The 18,301-nt window shown below is 40.4% G+C and overlaps 1 protein-coding gene across 22 annotated transcripts in view; it reads left to right on the top strand.

Moving 5' to 3' along the window:
• Positions 1 to 6,193: 6,193 nt before the first annotated feature.
• Positions 6,194 to 18,301, top strand: part of DNM3 (dynamin 3) — a 658,236-nt gene continuing 646,128 nt past the window's right edge. For all 22 annotated transcript variants that reach the window (XR_015143475.1, XR_015143474.1, XR_015143472.1 and 19 more), the window contains exon 1: positions 6,194 to 6,563. Coding sequence is in view for 17 of the 22 variants with exons in the window: in XM_086344642.1 (XP_086200768.1) it covers positions 6,403 to 6,563 (161 nt within the window). In the remaining 5 variants the exon portion in view is untranslated. The remainder of the gene's footprint in view (positions 6,564 to 18,301) is intronic.

Here is an 18,301-nt window from a genome sequence, read left to right as displayed (position 1 = left end):
ACAATTTAGTCCATTGCACCCTAAGAACACTTAGAACATTGTATTGTAATAACTTATGTCCCCAATAGACTGTGGTCTTTTGAGGTACGAAGCACTGTGTTAGGCATTGAGAATCACAAAGGTGAATCTTGCCCTCAAGGAGCTTGTCATTAGTTGTATTAGCTTTCTATGGCTGCTCTAACAAATTACCACAGACTTAGTGGTTCAAAACAACACAAATGTATTAACGTACAGTTCTGTAGGTTGAAAGTCCAACACTGGTCTCTCTGGGCTAAAACCAAGGTATTGGCAGGGATGTGGTTCTTCAGGAGGCTCTGGGGGATAAAGATAATTTGTTTACTCACCTTTTCTAGCTTCGTGAGGCTGCTTGCATTCCTTGGCTTGTGATCCCCACTTTCTCCATCTTCAAAGCCAGCAAAGTTGCACCACTCTTCCGTGGTGCATAGAAGACATAGCCGGGAAAGGCTTTCTTTTCTTAAACTGGGCCCATCTAGATAATCCAGCATAATCTCCCCATCCAAAGCTATTTAATTTAATCACATCTGTAAAGTCCCACTTGGCCACGGCAGATAAGATGTTCACAGATTGTAGGGATTAGAATGTTCCAGGGGTTAGAATATTTTGGGGCCCATTATTCTGCCTATCAGGTTAGTGGAAGACAAAGATATAAATTAGAGGCTCAATGCAATGTGTCAAGTGCCATGTGAAGATCTATCTATTCAGGGTACAGAGACTTGGGAAGCATAGAAGAAGGTGGCTGTTCAACCAATGACAATAAAAAATAAGACACGGAGAGAAGAAATGAAGAGAGAGGAGATGGGTTCCAGGGAGATATTAGGCTGTTACTAAAGTAACTCTGCTTTTGGAGTGTGAATTTTAAATATTATAAATAGGCTCAGACACATTTTTATTAATCAAAATAGGAACCGTTGCAATCAACACATTTTTGCCAGTAAGAAATAAATTTGTTTATTCCTATAGCATAAAAATCTGTGTTTGGGGATTTGATGAATCCTTTGAAAGTATATTCTGCCTCCTGCTGGTTATGGAAGTTATCCCTGCAAAAAGCTATCAAGATGCTTGAAGTGGTAGTCAGTTGGTGAGAGGTCAGGTGAATATGGTGGATGAGGCAAAACTTCGTAGCCCAATTTGTTCAACTTTTGAAGCATTGGTTGTGTGATGTGTGCTCGAGCATTGTCGTGAAGAATCGGGCCTTTTCTGTTGACCAATGCTGGCTGCGGGTGTTACAGTTTTCAGTGCATCTCATCAATTTGCTGAGCATACTTCTCAGATGCAATGGTTTCACCAGGTTTCAGAAAAATGTAGTGGATCAGATGGGTAGTGGACCACCAACCAGTGACCATGACGTTTCATTGATGCAAGTTTTGCTTTGGGAAGTGCTTTGGAGCTTCTTCTCTGTCCAACCACTGAGCTGGTCATTGCTGGTTGTCATATAAAATCTATCACTGTATGCATATATCACACTTGTTTATTCATTCACCTACTGATGGACATCTGGGTTCTTAGTCTTCTGATTTTAATGGGCATTTTTATACAAGTATTTTTATGGTTAGAGGGAAGTTTATAGCATTAAATGTTGAGACTAGAAAAAATGAGTTCAAATATGAATAAATTAAGCAGAAGTACTTGTGGGACACTCAGGCAGTGAGGTCTAGGACCAACTTGGAAGACAATATAAGGCTCAGAAGAGTTATTTAGACTAGTCTCTAGTCATTATCTAGATGGACCATGCAGAAGCGCGGCAGCTGCAACGGACTGTGAAGAAGCATGGATGAGAGGACCTTCTCCATGCCCAAGGTCAGGGGCGGGCGACTGAGAGGAGCTACCCCATGTCCGAGGTCAGGGGCGGTGGCCGAGACAAGCTACCCCACGTCCGAGGTCAGGCGCGGCGGCTGAGAGGAGCAACCCCACATCCAAGGAGCGGTGGCTGAATGGGCACAGGAGGGCCGAGAAGAGCTACTCCATATTCAAGGTCAGGAGGGGTGACCTCATCCAAGGTAAGGAGCAGTGGCTGTGCTTTGCTAGAGCAGCCATGAAGAGATACCCCACATCAAAGATAAGAGAAACTCAAGTAAGACGGGAGGTGTTGCAAGAGGGCATCAGAGGGCAGACACACTGAAACCATACTCATAGAAAACTAGCCAATCTGATCACACAGACCACAGCCTTGTCTAACTCAATGAAACTAAGTCATGCCGTGTGGGGCCACCCAAGACGGATGGGTCATGGTGGAGAGGTCTGACAGAATGTGGTCCACTGGAGAAGGGAATGGCAAACCACTTCAGTATTCTTGCCTTGAGAACCCCATGAACAGTATGAAAAGGCAAAACGATAGGATATTGAAAGAGGAACTCCCCAGGTCAGTAGGTGCCTAATATGATACTGGAGATCAGTGGAAAAATAACTCCAGAAAGAATGAAGGGATGGAGCCAAAGCAAAAACAATACCCAGTTGTGGATGTGACTGGTGATAGAAGCAAGATCTGATAATGTAAAGAGCAATATTGCATAGAAACCTGGGATGTTAGGTCCGTGAATCAAAGCAAATTGGAAGTGGTCAAACAGGAAATGGCAAGAGTGAATGTTGACATTCTAGGAATCAGTGAACTAAAATGGACTGCAATGGGTAAATTTAACTCAGATGACCATTATATCTACTACTGTGGGCAGGAATCCCTCAGAAGAAATGGAGTAGCCATCATGGTCAACAAAAGAGTCTGAAATGCAGTACTTGGATGCAATCTCAAACATGACAGAATGATCTCTGTTAGTTTCCAAGGCAAACCATTCCATATCACAGTAATCCAAGTCTATGCCCCGACCAGTAATGCTGAAGAAGCTGAAGTTGAATGGTTCTATGAAGACCTATAAGACCTTCTAGAACTAACACCCCCCAAATATGTCCTTTTCATCATAGGGGACTGGAATGCAAAAGTAGGAAGTCAAGAAACACCTGGAGTAACAGGCAAATTTGGCCTTGGAATACAGAATAAAGCAGGGCAAAGGCTAGTAGAGTTTTTCCCAGAGAATGCACTGGTTATAGCAAACACTCTCTTCCAACAACACAGGAGAAGACTCTACACATGGACATTACCAGATGGTCAACACCGAAATCAGATTGATTATATTCTTTGCAGCCAAAGATGGAGAAGCTCTATACAGTCAACAAAAATAAGACCAGGAGCTGACTGTGGCTCAGACCATGAACTCCTTATTGACAAATTCAGACTTAAATTGAAGAAAGTGGAGAAAACCACTAGACCATTCAGGTATGACCTAAATCAAATCCCTTATGATTATACAGTGGAAGTGAGAAATAGATTCAAGGGACTAGATCTTATAGACAGAGTGCCTGATGAACTATGGATAGAGATTCCTGACATTGTACAGGAGACAGAGATCAAGACCATCCCCATTGAAAAGAAATGCAAAAAAGAAAAATGGCTGTTGAGGAGGCCTTACAAATAGCTGTGAAAAGAAGGGAAGTGAAAAACAAAGGAGAAAAGGAAAGATATAAGCATCTGAATGCAGAGTTCCAAAGAATAGCAAGGAGAGATAAGAAAGCCTTCCTCAGTGATCAAGGCAAAGAAATAGAGGAAAACAACAGAATGGGAAAGACTAGAGATATCTTCAAGAAAATTAGAGATACCAAGGGAACATTTCATGCAAAGATGGGCTCAATAAAGGACAGAAAACATATGGACCTAACAGAAGCAGAAGATATTAAGAAGAGGTGGTAAGAATACACAGAACTGTACAAAAAAGAGCTTCACGACCCAGATAATCATGATGGTGTGATCACTCATCTAGAGCCAGACATCCTGGAATGTGAAGTCAAGTGGGCCTTAGATAGCATCACTACGAACAAAGCTAGTGGAGGTGATGGAATTCCAGTTGAGCTATTTCAAATCCTGAAAGATGATGCTGTGAAAGTGCTGCACTCAATATGCCAGCAAATTTGGAAATCTCAGCAGTGGCCACGAGACTGGAAAAGGTCAGTTTTCATTCCAATCCCAAAGAAAGGCAATGCCAAAGAATGTTCAAATTACCGCACAATTGCAGTCACCTCACACATTAGTAAAGTAATGCTCAAAATTCTCCAAGCCAGGCTTCAACAATACGTGAACCGTGAACTTCCTGATGTTCAAGCTGGTTTTAGAAAAGGCAGAGGAACCAGAGACCAAATTGCCAACATCTGCTGGATCATCGAAAAAGCAAGAGAGTTCCAGAAAATCATCTATTTCTGCTTAATTGACTATGCCAAAGCCTTTGTGTGGATCACAATAAACTGTGGAAAATTCTGAAAGAGATGGGCATACCAGACCACCTGACCTGCCTCTTGAGAAATTTGTATGCCGGTCAGGAAGCAACAGTTAGAACTGGACATGGAACAACAGGCTGGTTCCAAATAGGGAAAGGAGTACATCAAGGCTGTATATTGTCACCCTGCTTATTTAATTTATATGCAGAGTACATCATGAGAAACTGGGCTAGAAGAAGCACAAGCTGGAATCAAGATTGCCGGGAGAAATATCAATAACCTCAGATATGCAGATGACACTACCCTTATGGCAGAAAGTGAAGAGGAACTAAAAAGCCTCTTGATGAAAGTGAAAGAGGAGAGTGAAAAAGTTGGCTTAAAGCTCAACATTCAGAAAACTTAAGATCATGGTGTCTGGTCCCATCACTTCATGGGAAATAGATGCGGAAACAGTGGAATCACTGTCAGACTATTTTGGGGGGCTCCAAAATCACTGCAGATGGTGATTGCAGCCATGAAATTAAAAGACACTTACTCCTTGGAAGGAAAATTATAACTAACCTAGACAGCATATTAAAAAGCAGAGACATTACTTTGCCAACAAAGGTCTGTCCTGTCAAGGCTATGGTTTTTCCAGTGGTCATGTATGGATGTGAAAGTTGGACTGTGAAGAAAGCTGAGCCCCGAAGAATTGATGCTTTTGAACTGTGGTTCTGGAGAAGACTCTTGAGAGTCCCTTGGACTGCAAGGAGATTCAGCCAGTCCATCCTAAAGGAGACCAGTCCTGGATGTTCATTGGAAGTACTGATGCTGAGGCTGAAACTCCAATATTTTGGCCATGTCATGCGAAGAGTTGACTCATTGGAAAAGACCCTGATAATGGGGGGGATTGGGGGCAGGAGGAGAAGGGGTCGACAGAGGATGAGATGGCTGGATGGCATCACCGACTCAACGGACACGAGTTTGGGTAAACTCCCGGAGTTGGTGATGGACAGGGAAGCCTGGTGTGCTGCGTTTCATGGAGTCACAAAGAGTCAGACACGACTGAGCTACTGAACTGAACTAGTCATTATGTGTAGTTAATGCCATGGGGAAGTCCTTAGGTAGACTAAAACGTTCATGAATTAAATCCTGAGTAGTATGAGTATTTGAAATGAGGATCTGTCCAAGGAGGCTGAGAGAAGCATGACAATTTATCCTTCTGTGTCCCCAGCACAAAGCATAAGATCCAACGCAGTCACTTAGTTCGCTAAATTTAAGAGAACGGGAGCAGAATACATGGTTATTGACAGAGCCCATAGGAGGTAGATTAGGAGGAGAAATGGAGTGAAGAGTCACAAAGGACAGAATGAACTTGAAGAGGGCGAGTGGTGCCAGGTAAGCACAATGGACTCTACCTTTGCTTCTGCAGGGCTAGAAGAACCCAGCGGTTCAAGTTGTATGATTAGGTAGGGTCAGAATACGCAGGGCCTGAAACGGATGTCAGATTGAAGAATTTAAGACTCCAAAAGGCCGGCCACCCCGAGAAAAGCCAGGGTTCTGGAGTGGGCCGTGAGAACAAGAGATTTCCTTTCGGGAGGTGCACTCTGGAGGCATTGCGCTGGTAGTGGCATCTGAGCTGCTGCTGCGGCCGGTGGCGACAGTGCTGAGCTGTTACCAGTAGAGTGCTTTCCACTGGACTTTGGCTTACAGTAGCTACTGAAAGGGAACAGTGCTGTCGGCTGGTGCTGCTATTTCATGCCGTTCCCTGACCAAGTGCTGTTAACTCTATCTCTGAACCTTGGCACCAGACGACAGAGGCGGTGGCATCTGGCCGCAGCTGGGAGGCAGTGCATGCGCGCCGGGCGGGGATGTCTAGCTGCGAAGCCTAGCGCACAGCAGCCGCCCATCGCGGCGAGGGCGGGGCGGTCGCGAAATCAGGCCACGCCCCCCCTCGCCTGCGCAGGCGCGCTTCGGGGCCGTTGCTGTCAGGAGCGCACTAGAGGCCGGACAGTGGCGGGATCCGACGTCTGGCTGTACCCGGCTGACTAAACCCAGCGCGGCGAGGGCGGCGCGGCCCCGGCTCCCTGCCAGGTCGCAGAGACTAGCAGGGACTAGCGGGCAGCCGGCGGCGCAGGCACAATGGGGAATCGGGAGATGGAGGAGCTCATCCCTCTGGTGAACCGTCTGCAGGATGCCTTCTCCGCGCTGGGACAGAGCTGCCTGCTGGAGCTGCCTCAGATCGCCGTGGTGGGCGGCCAGAGCGCCGGCAAGAGCTCGGTGCTCGAGAACTTCGTGGGCAGGTGAGCACGCGAGGGGGAGGGTGAGAGGAGGGGGCGACCCCTCTTCAGGCCGCTGAAGCGTCGAGGGCAGGAGCCCGAGGCTGAACCAGGGGCTGCAGCGGATCGGAGGGAAGAGCGGCAGTGTCAGTGAGGGCGGGCGGGGTCGTCCCGGCTCCGGGCATCCTCTGTCCCTCCCCGCCTGGTGGCCCTCCTGTCTGCCTTTCATCCTGCGATACAAAGCCATTTCCTCCCCGTCCTCCGGTCTGGGAGTCGGGGAGGGGGTCCGCCCCAGGATGACTTCCCCCTCCCGCCCGGTGCGCGCCAGCCCGGGGGACGGCCTGAATGCGTAGCGCTCCCGGGCGCTTCCCAGTCCCCTTTCTGTTTTCCCGGCTCAATATCCTCCTCCTTTTCCTGTCAGCCTCCCCGGGCTCTCCGCGAGGCTGTGGGGTTTATTTCCCTGCCCCTCCCCCCTTGGAGATGCTTTCCTTCTCGCCCTGGTTTTCGGCTCCTGTCAGCTGTCTACTGTTCGAGACAGTCGTCGCCTGCCCCTAGCAGGGGAGGCGGGGTTCGAGGAGAAAGAAATCGTTTGTTGTGGTGAGGCTTTAACCCGCGACGCTTCCCCACCGTTTTCCTAAGGAGTCCAACAATAAAAGGTGGTTTTGTTTGCGTGTGCACCTACTCACAGCTCCAGGCATACGTGAGAGAAACCGAGGCAGAGACTCTGAGAGGGGGGTGCACTGGGACTTGTGTTGTCCAGGTGCCATGTCATTCCTGCATCATCTCGGAATGGACCAGCATCTTTCTCGTACTCTCTCTGCACCCCCTTCCCCAGCATCATCTTCGATTCCCTAAGCTTTTATTTGTCCTGCGAACCTTCAAGTTAACAGCTGAATTGAAATTATGATTCCAGGTTTCGTAGTTACTCTTAATTCAGAAAAACCCAAATAATTCATTTTTAAATTGGGAATCAGCATCCCCCCCACCCCGCCCCCGCCCCCCGCACTGAGCAGTGCATGAGAGATTAAGTTACCTTAACGGCCTTGGCTGAGGAGTGCAGACATTTGTTAAGAAAAGCCCATTGGAAAGCATTATGAAGGCTGAAATCTGTTTCCTAGTAATAAACTAGGTAGAAATGTACAACAGCTGAGGGAGGGGGCCAGCGACGGTACAATACAGAGACTGTACTTGACTCTTTCTGTTTGACTGGTTAGTGATTTGGAATTCAGAAGGTTCGTGGTTTGTTTTTTGGCTTTTCTTTTCTTTTTTGTTAGTGTTTGTGTAAAATTTAGATATTCCCACATCTTTGGGAATGGTAGTATCCATAAAGTGTATATTCTTTTCTCTCAGATGTTGCTCTGTCTCTCAGATGATACTCTTAAGGATATTTTTTTTCCTTCCTGTTTGAACTAGAAAGCTAAGAAACCTAGTTTTAAAAAAAGTAAAATTGCTGACAGTTGGCTGTTATCTTTGACTAAGTCACTTAATCACTTTTTTCAGTTTTATCATTAATTTTAGTAGTGAGAAAAGTGATGGTAAAGCATTTTGCCTACGTCATCATAGACTTAAGGTCTAGAGACGGATGACTATGTGATTTCAAACGTGTACACAAAACAGTCACATACATAAGGGTTTTACTGTCTTTGATTTATTGTCAATGAAATTCAGTAAATTTAAAGTGGTATCTATAGTGAAAGTGAGGTTTGATGAGGTTTTTTTGGAGATTTACAAATTCCAGAGCATTTAACAGGAAGCCTTAATAATAATTTAACTACTTTTGTTTTTTAAACAAATACTTAAAGATTAAAATTGTAAGTAATTAAAATGCAATGACCATATTTTATGCATCTTTCATATATTTAGTTGGATGAATCTGCTTTATAAATGCACTTTTTGCGGCAAGAACTTTTGAACCTAATGTCGATTTTATGCACATATCTTGATTCTGTTCTTGAGATTTTCAAATCCTGAACATAGTCACTGATGCTAATAAAATTGTAAATATCTTTCCTCACTAGCTATCCTCTTTCCAAATGAGAATTTTAAAAATCTGAAAGAGTAAAATATTTTAGCTTGAACACTCTTTATGATAGAATGAAAAATAGGGACGTTGTAAATATTATGTTCACCAGAGTATTTATCAGAATACCTTAGTAATTTATTGGTAATTTAATTTACCAATAATTAAATACTGTAAGAATGTCAAGTCAAAGGAAAGGATGAGCATAAAGAAAAAACTGATTTAATAAATATAGCAAGGCTTTATTATCTGTAGAGATGACACCTGCCAGCAGAACTTATATATTAGGTGAAAATTTAATTAAAAAAGTAATTTGATTTTAGTAAAGGTTTCAGTCATTGAATTATTGAGGAATCTAATTTCTAATTATAAACAAACCTTAGGGAAAAAGGAGTTAAGTTTTTTGGAGTATTTTGTTAGGAGATTCATTCTAGGTGGAAAAAACTGCTCATATTGCACTGTAACCTTTTATCTTTTTATTATCCAGAAATTTTTCAATAAAGATAAGGTTCTTTAAGAATGAAACTTTCCTCTTTTACATATAGCTGTTTTCATTTTAAGGCTCTGACCTCTATGCAGTTATTGAATGCAGTCATGAAACAAGGGCTCATTACTTGGGTAAATTAGTAGCATTTGTTCACCATTTAAGCTTATCCTCTTAAATAATGATGAATTTTCTTCTTAACATTTAGCAATCCATGTTTAGTGGACTGTCTCTTTCTCTGTCTGTTTATATTGATTTTTTTTGACACCACTGAATGAATTTGGATGTGAATTTGTTTACTTCATTTAACTATAACTAAAATCCAATTTTGGGGACAAGTTTTGAGACTGTTATGAATAAAATGAGTCTTGAATGAACTATTTGTTTGTGATTTTCTTGTTAAAGTGATGAATTTACATATTAATATAATGTAATATAGTGTGAGAAACCAAATTGTTCTTTTGGGTGTTCAGATGAGATATAGGCTCTCAGTGAGAGGCAGCTTAAGGTCTAATGAATAGAAGCTGAGACTCGGTGGTCTGAATATAGGGGTTCACTAGATGGCATGGGGTCTGTCCATTGGTCTTGTTTGTGTGTAGAAGAATTTATTCAACTACTGTTACATGTCCCCCCCCCCCCTTTTTTTTAACAGTGCAGTGAGATGATGATAATGGTCAATGTTTATAGAGTATTCATAATGCATCAGGTGCTGTTTTAGGTGCTTTTACATAGATAATCTCATTGAATCCTCTCAACCTCCCAAAGAGGAGGATACTCTTAAGAGTTCCATTTCACAGAAGAGGAAATTGAGATTTAAAGACTTTGAGTAACTTGAGAAGGTGATTTTTTTTTTTTTTTTAAATTTGGAGTATAATCGCTTTTGGAGAAGGAAATGGCAACTCACTCTATTATTCTTGCCTCGAAAATTTCAAGGACAGAGGAGCCTGGTGGGCTACAGTCAATGGGGTTGCAAAGAGTTGGACAAGACTTAGCCACTAAACAACAGCATAATTGCTTTACAATATTGTGTTGGTTTCTGCTATACAACAACGTGAATCAACTATCTGTATACATATATCGCCTCCCTCCAGCCTCCCCTTGCCCCATCCTATCTCTGTAGGTCATCACAGACCAGAGCTGAGCTCGCTCTGCTGTATGCATCAGCTTCCCACTAGCTAGCTATTTTACACACGGCATGTATATATGTCAATGCTACTCTCTCAATTCATGCCACCCTTTCCTTCCCCTGCTGTATCCACAGCTCCGTTTTGTACCTCTGCAGTCTCTAATCCTGCCCTGCCAATAGCTTCATCAGTACAATTTTTCTAGATTCTACATATATGTGTAAATACATGATAACTGGTTTTTCTCATTCTGACTTATTCACTCTATATGACAGACAAGGTTCATCCATATCACTGTGAATGACCCAATGTCATCCCTTTTTATGGCTGAGTAATGTACCATTATGTATATGTACCACACCTTCTTCATCTGTGGGTGGGCATTTAGGTTGCTGCTGAAGTTGAATTTAATTTAACATAAAATCAATGGAGCTGGGATTCAGCTTGACGTATCTGGGCTTTATACTTGTGTTCTAAAACCTCTGGGCTGTATTGAACTCTTCCCTATTGAGATTTACCATTTTCTCTGATAAATACTTTTGATGTCTTTCTTTGATCACACTTCAAATCACCACCTAAAATAATAAGAAACTGCTATATTAATAATTTCATTCATAATTTATTTACATCAGTCTGTCTTGCCTCATTTCACAGAGAGTTTGAGGCAACCCCTTAAGTAGAAGCAACATGAGTTAAGAGATAAGTATTTTTCTTTACTATATTAGACATTCTTGAAGGGAGCTCTAAGATGTAATTGGATTATTTATTTAAGTATGTGTTGAGAGGGAATATAACTTGTTTATAGTGGTGTTAAGTGAAACTGTACTAGTTGCTAATGTGTAAATGCTTTTTAATGATATACTTGTTAGAAACATTAGTTCTTCAATGCTAATTATGTAGGCAGAGGATTCACATTATTTTATTCTAGCTTAAATGGTAAAATAGACTTTCCATTGTGCACAAGTAGGTTTTTTGATGAGTGGGGGTCAAATAAAAGATAAAGTGAGTATGTTGAGGGGAGTTCATGTCAATGTGAAAATCTCATGTAAGGTATATTTATTTGGTTGTAAAGTTTCTAAACATGGGTATGTTGATTTATCAAATTAGAGTTGTTTTGCTAGAGAACCTTAAAAGTGAACCATTTGATGCTCTTGTTGAATAGACATGACCAGATAATTTTTTAAAAATTCAAAGCCACTTATATGTCTTAGATACTAATTTAGTCTTAAATCCTTTGACTGATTTCAAGAGAGTTTTTAAAAATTGAAGCAGTAATAGTTCTCTAATTGCAAATAAGATTAGGCACAGAGCATGCATTTTAGTGAACTTATTAATTCAGAAATAGTTTTATTTAAAAAAATATCAAAGCATCTGATTAGTGAATATTTTTCAACAAATGGCTTCCAAGTATTAAAGTTATTAGATAAATGAGTGCTAACAATTAAAATGTGATAATTGTTGAAAATCATACTTCATGGTTCCCAAGAGCCTATTTAAAGTGTCAGAAACATGAACTCTGTTTTATCCAACAGTTAATTTTTATAAAATTAAATATATATTTATAAATATACATTATATTTTTAAATTTTTAAATTAAAATATAAATTATAAATACAAATTATAATTATAAATAAAAATAACAAAGATATTTTTACTGTATTCACATTGTACAATATTCTTTTAGGTTATCACAAATTCAGTTTGTAGGATTTAATTGTAACAATCAATTATTAATAATTCCTGAGAAGCAATATGCCTAGGTGAACTGGACTGGATAGGATATCTCTGTTTTGAAATTTACTTATGATTAACAGATATTAAAAAAATGCACTGGATTAACTTCTTTAAGAATGAAGTTGGGGAGATGTTGTTACCCAAAACTTTGAAGGAATGGGAACTTAATAGTTCGCTATTCTAGAGAGTAGGTTCTTGGGTCCTTTACCAAAGGGACATACATTTAGTAAATTGTTTGTCTTAGGTAGTCAGTACTTTGTGCTGGGCCTAATAAGTAGAGTTAAATTATGATGTTTTGCTTAAATTACAATTAATTTTAAGAAAGGACTTCAAGCAGCTAAAAGAAATAGAAGAGTTTTTCTTTTCCTCTTCCACCAGAGCCACATCAAGAGAACTCAGTGCTAGTATACTGTATAGAACAATCCATTTATTTTCTAGATGGCCAAAGGTTTGTCTACATCTGCTTTGCTTTTTTCTCACACTCAGCATTAATTTAAAAATTCTAAAGGATTGTGTTATAGTAAAAATGAACATTGTAAAGTGGAAGGAAGGAGGAGGCCAGGATTTGTTTCGCCTTACTTGTTGGCAGGCATGGATGCTGTTAGACACATTTCATGCCTTCTGTACCTTGTTTTCACATCCCCATGTTAATAAGGAAGGTGATTCAGGGTTAGAGAGACAAGTAATTTGTGCAAGGTCACATGACTAGCAAGTGGCCAAGCAGGGATTTAGTCTTGGGTGTGATTCTGGTTGATAACTCTTGAGAAATGTGGGCAAATAAAGTCAATGAGTGGGTATTATTGAGTTCTAGGTATCCTGGGTAAGAATGTAGAAGGAAGTATGAATGTACAGAAGCTGATATAAAAAGAGAATTGACAGCATAAGGTACGAGACCACAACTTTCAAAGATTTTGTTAAAAATGAAGACAGTTGGGTATAATGAAAACTAAATGGGACAAAATAATTTATACTGTGTCAATTTATTCCTACAGAAAAGAAAAACCTCTGAAAAACTACAGTTCTGAAATTGAGCTGCGATATAGAGGAAAATAGACAGTATTGGAGATATCAGTGTCATTTGGCAGCCGGTATCATTTTAGCTCAAGGCTGCATGCACTGAAGTATCGATGTTAAAGCAGGGAGGTGGTAATCTGTGTCTCAGTGTTTGACTTGACAACAAGGCATTGAATTTAGATTGTCAGTTTATCACAAAGAGACACTGTATGTTGCATAGGGCCTGGCAGAAGAGTAGCAGGAAAGAATAGAGGTTGGGGAGATTAAAAATATAACTGGATACATTGAGGGTGGGATGGATCAGATCAACTAAGGAGCTTGAAGGCACTAATACTTAAGGGAGGTGGAATTCTATTTTTTAAGAATAAGGCATTTAGTTAAAGGAGTGGAGTAAGTAGAAGACAAAATGTTACGGAAAATGTTCTAGAAGCAAACTTGAGAATAGAATGTATTTATAAAGGAAGATACAGGCAGAGGGAAGGTTGATACTAAGTGATTTGTATTATTGAGTTAAACACCATTCTAGAAAATTAGAAAGTTTATTAATACTAAATTGGTGGTTTGTTTTTTTTGTTTTTTTTTTTTGGTCAGAGCTGGCTTAGCTTTTTTAAAATCAGTAGTGGAGATAGGCATTTCAATAGGTTCTATAAGAAACTTTCTTCTGGCTTTACTTTTGCTCACTTCTTGGAGCTACATTAGGATACAGAGAAACAAGAGATTTGCCCAGGTCAGAAATAGAATCAGAGTTGAGTTTGGAACTTGGTGTTTAGAACTGGGAGCCCTGTGGCAGTTCATCATCTTCTCTTTCTCCTCTTATCATTTTAAAGTACCTCCCTCTCATCCTCACTACCTTCTTTCCCCATTTCTTTCCATTGGACCAATCTTTCCTTCTCCTTGTTACTCCTCTCCATTACTTCTCTTGATGGTAGACCAGCAATGAATTTTTTTTTCCTTCATACATAATAGGGTAAAGAGACAGGGAACAGGATGTTTCTCAGGCTAATACACTGTTCCTAGTGGCAAAGAACCTGCCTGCCCATGCAGGAGACACTGGAGACCCAAGTTCGATCCCTGGGTCGGGAAGATCCCCTGGAGGAGTAAATGGCAACCCACTCCAGTATTCTTGCTTGGAGAATTTCCTGGACAGAGGAGCCTGGTGGGCTATAGTTCGAAGAGCTGGACACTACTGAGCAACCAAACACAACTCATACACTAGAGTAAATTGTAACTTTTGGGAAACAGATGGGCCCGGGAAAAGACTGTATGAAATAGTGGATGTTTTCACACTTTATTAATATTTTCCTACCAGTTGTGCGTATCTAGAAAGTCGTGCCTGGGTTGGTCACTGATTGGCCTTGCTTAAACTGGGGAAAGCTGCTGAAACGTTGTGTGTAAGTTAAGTAATATAATGAAAAGGTTACTATGTAAGAAGTGGGTGAGATTTTTGAGAGAAAGAATGAATTATTTAATCCATGAATTATATGAATGATACAGTATTGCTTTAGATTTTGTCTTTCCTGTAAACATCCCTGCTGAAGATTCTCTGTTTCCAGGACTTTAAAGTGTGTGTCTCAATGCTTCTTTGTGATGGTGTCTTATTTTCATTTCCCACAGCTTAAAGGTCGTGCTATCTCTGGGAATAACACATTCATACCTATTAGAAGTGAGTAGGGCTTCTGCAGGACTTTATTGTCTGTTGTTTTTGTGGCTTAAAATTGAAAAGACTAATCAATTTAAATAATTGGATGGGTGCTTTAATCTCACTTAATGTATTTGTTTTCTTAGACCCTGAAAAAGCCAGAATTTGGAAAGAAGTCATCATATTCTGGTGATTGAGGGCAGGCTTTGCTGCTAGGCACATTAGTCCCACCTCTGACTCCATAATGGATACAAACATGGCGTCTCAGCAAGGCACTGAACTTCACTGAGATTTAACTTCCTCATTTGCAATATAGAGACAGTAATACAGATTTCATTGTTTTATATGCTTTTGGGTTCCAAGTAAGATGGTGTAAAGTGTGTGACCCATAATAAGCATTTAATAAGTGATTTCTATGATACTGTGATTTATTAGAAAAACATGTATTTCATCATTCACATGACCAAAATATAATTCTCAAATATATTTGGTCTGTGTTCATAGTTTCTCACTTATAGTTCCTCAAACCCTTGGAATTTCCTAAGTTTTGAAAAAAGGTGTCTTCTGTTAGGTTAATGAGGTGACTTTTGGAAAGCACCCGAGCATGAGGGCCCTTTGCCCGGGGAACCAACCTTGTGATTAGAGGGTTGGAAGTCTCAGTCTCATCCCCGTGCCCGTTCCTCCCCCAATACCCCTGCAATCTTGAAGTCAAATCAGTTACCAATGGCCAGTGACTTTTTAAAAAAATTTATTTATTTATGGCTGTGCTGGGTCTTTATTGCTGCATGCTGGATTTCTCTAGTTGTCGTGAGTGGAGACTTCTCTCTAGTTGTGGTGCATGGGCTTCTTGCTGTGGCATATGGCTTCTAGGGCATGCGGGCTTCAATAGTTACTGCTTTTGGGCTTAGTTGCGCCATGGCATGTGGTATCTTCCAGGACCAGGGATCATACCTGAGTCCCCTGCATTGCAAGGTGGATTCTTAATCACTGGACCACTAGGGAAGTCTGCCAGTGGCTGATGATTTAATCTATCACAACTATGTAATGAAGCTTCCATAAAAAAACAAAAAGGGCAAAATTCAGAGAGCTTTTGGGCTGGCAAACACATGGAGATTTGGGGAGAGTGGTGTACCTGGAGAAGGAATGGAAGTTCCTCGCCCTTTCCCCATACCTTGTGCTATATGTCTCTTCCATATGGCTTCCTGATACATACCTATTTATAATGAAACAGTAGTAAAATAAATAAAATGCTTCTCTGAGTTTTCTGAACTGCTCTAACAAGTTGTTTGGACCAAGGAGGAGGTCGTGGGAACATCTAATCTGTAGCTGCTGCTAAGTCGCTTCAGTCCTGTCTGACTCTGCATGACCCCATAGACGGAAGCCCACCAGGTTCCCCTGTCCCTGGGATTCTCCAGGCAAGAACACTGGAGTGGGTTGCCATTTCCTTCTCCAATGCCTGAAAGTGAAAAGTGGAAGTGAAATCATTCAGGCGTGTCTGACTCTTCGTGACCCCATGGACTGCAGCCTACCAGGCTCCTCTGCCCATGGGATTTTCCAGGCAATAGTACTGGAGTGGGTTGCCATTGCCTTCTCCAAATCTGAAGCTAGTTGGTTAGAAACATTTCTAACAACCTGGGCTTTAGATTGGTGCCTGAAGTTGCAGGAGAGGGTGGTCTTGTGGAACTGAGCTGTCAACCTGTGAAGTCTGAGGCTTTCTCCAGGTAGATCGTGTCAGAACTGAGTTGAATTGTAGGATACCTAGCTGTTGTCCAGAGCACTGCTTATTGTTGGCGTGAGAAACCACCTCTGCATGTTGGAATTGGTACTACAATCCATTTGTTTAATGGTTATTAGTTTTAGTCTTTTATCTAGAAATGGACAATTTCTAACTTTTTAAAACAAGTAAATCTAGGAGAAAAGATAGTAGTGTTTAATGTGCATGGCCTGTAATAGTGCATTCAATAAATGATTGCTATTAGTTTAAGTCTTTTATCTAAACTGGACATTTTCTGAAACCAAAGCAAATTTATGAAAGACAATAGATAGTAATGTCTATTTACAAATTTTTTGTGCATGTTGGAAGATCACAGCTGCATCAAAATGCTTACTTTTGGATCTAACTTAAAGATTTAAAAATTACAAAGTTTAGTTCTGGATCTTAAAGTATATTTGGATCTTTTTAAAAGAAAGTATTACCCACATTTAGCATCACTCCAGTGTATATTTAAACAGATATATACAAGTCCAGTTTGTATACTCTTCCTTCCCAAGAGTTCCAAAGTACTTATCATTTATTTTTATTAATCCTTATGGTATCCCTGAGAGTATGGTAAAAGCATGTTTTATTAACTTCAATTTAGAAATATGGATGGTTGAACTGGAAAAAGTTAAGTAACATGCTAGGGTTTGAATGGCAAATACCAGAGATAATGAACATAGAATTAATCACATAGAGATAATACAATTAAAAGGAATTTTGCTGAAATTATTTTCAGATACTCTCCTAGAGAATGAATTTTAAGCAAAGTATTTAATTCTGTGATATTGATAAACCATTCTTAGCATATCTTTATCTTTTGGAAATGTTAGATGAAGTTGTAGGCAAAGATGAAGGTAGAAGTGGGAAAAACAACTGAGTCTGACTGATGAAGGAGGACAACTTAGCAAGAATATTAGTGAAGGTCAAGGAAGAGAAATGACCTATAGCCAAGGAATCAGGAGGTAAGATAGAAAAATAGTGTCAGGTGCTATTAGACCTTACAGAAGTATCAAACTTCTTGAAGTAGGTGTTGAAGTAATACCCATGACTTTATTTTCAGTGGAAAGATTCATATCTTGAGTTAATTGACATTTTCACAACTTGTTAACCTCCAGTTTTATCTCTGAGCTAGTTAACTGGTTCCATTTGGAATTACATTTTCTTTATGTTTCTAGGTATGCCTCAAGCTTTGCGTAAGAATAGTTTTGGATTATCCAGAGGAGGCTTAGAGCTTTGTGTGTATGTGTGTCTGTTTTCTAGTTAATAAAACAGAAGCCCATTATTTTCATATATTTTAAGAAGGAGAAAAGATTTGAAGAAAAAACACAAATAGAATCTAAAAAGGAGGGAGTTATGAGTATTTGTGAGTTATTTAGTTTGAGGTGGATTTAATTTATACCCATAGTAGATGTTCCCTGGATGTTTGTTAAAAGAAATACCTTGGATGAACTGAGGCAACATGATGGAAATCAAGGAGAGCTAGGATTAGTCTGGTCTTTACTGTCATCCCACTGGTCTTCCTCCACTCTCCCTGTCTGATTTAGAGGCTCCTTTTTAGTGGTCCTTGTTCATACTTCACTGCATGGGGATCTTACTGTACAGTTGGTTGCCTTTGTCTGTCCAGCCATTTGCAGCTTCCATGATGTCAGGAGTGCTTGCACTTCATTTGTCACCTTCTATAAACAATGCTGGCATGTAGTAGGAGCTAAATTAATGACTTAGCTGTGTGATTGTATATGTTTATCCAAGCTGAAGCATATGTTCTTCATCAATACATTTATTGAGGTTGGAGTGGATGTTGGACTGGATGCATTTTTTTCAAACAAGAGTATCAGAGTTCTTTCCAGGTAATGATAAGTTCTGTATTGTGAAACTTTTGTGTTAGTTGCATATTTGTTTATGTGTACCATGCTGCAGTATAAAATGTATTTCTTACTGTGGTTGTCCTCAAAATGGTTGAATGCCTCTGGACTAGATTAAATCTAATG

The sequence above is a fragment of the Bos grunniens genome, chromosome 16, assembly GCF_055505025.1.
Source record: "Bos grunniens cultivar Pamir isolate PY7600 chromosome 16, Bosgru_T2T1.0, whole genome shotgun sequence".
In the NCBI taxonomy this organism is placed as follows: Eukaryota; Metazoa; Chordata; class Mammalia; order Artiodactyla; family Bovidae; genus Bos; species Bos grunniens.
The sequence above is the reverse complement of the archived record's forward strand: the minus strand, read 5'-3'. Positions and strand labels throughout refer to the sequence as shown.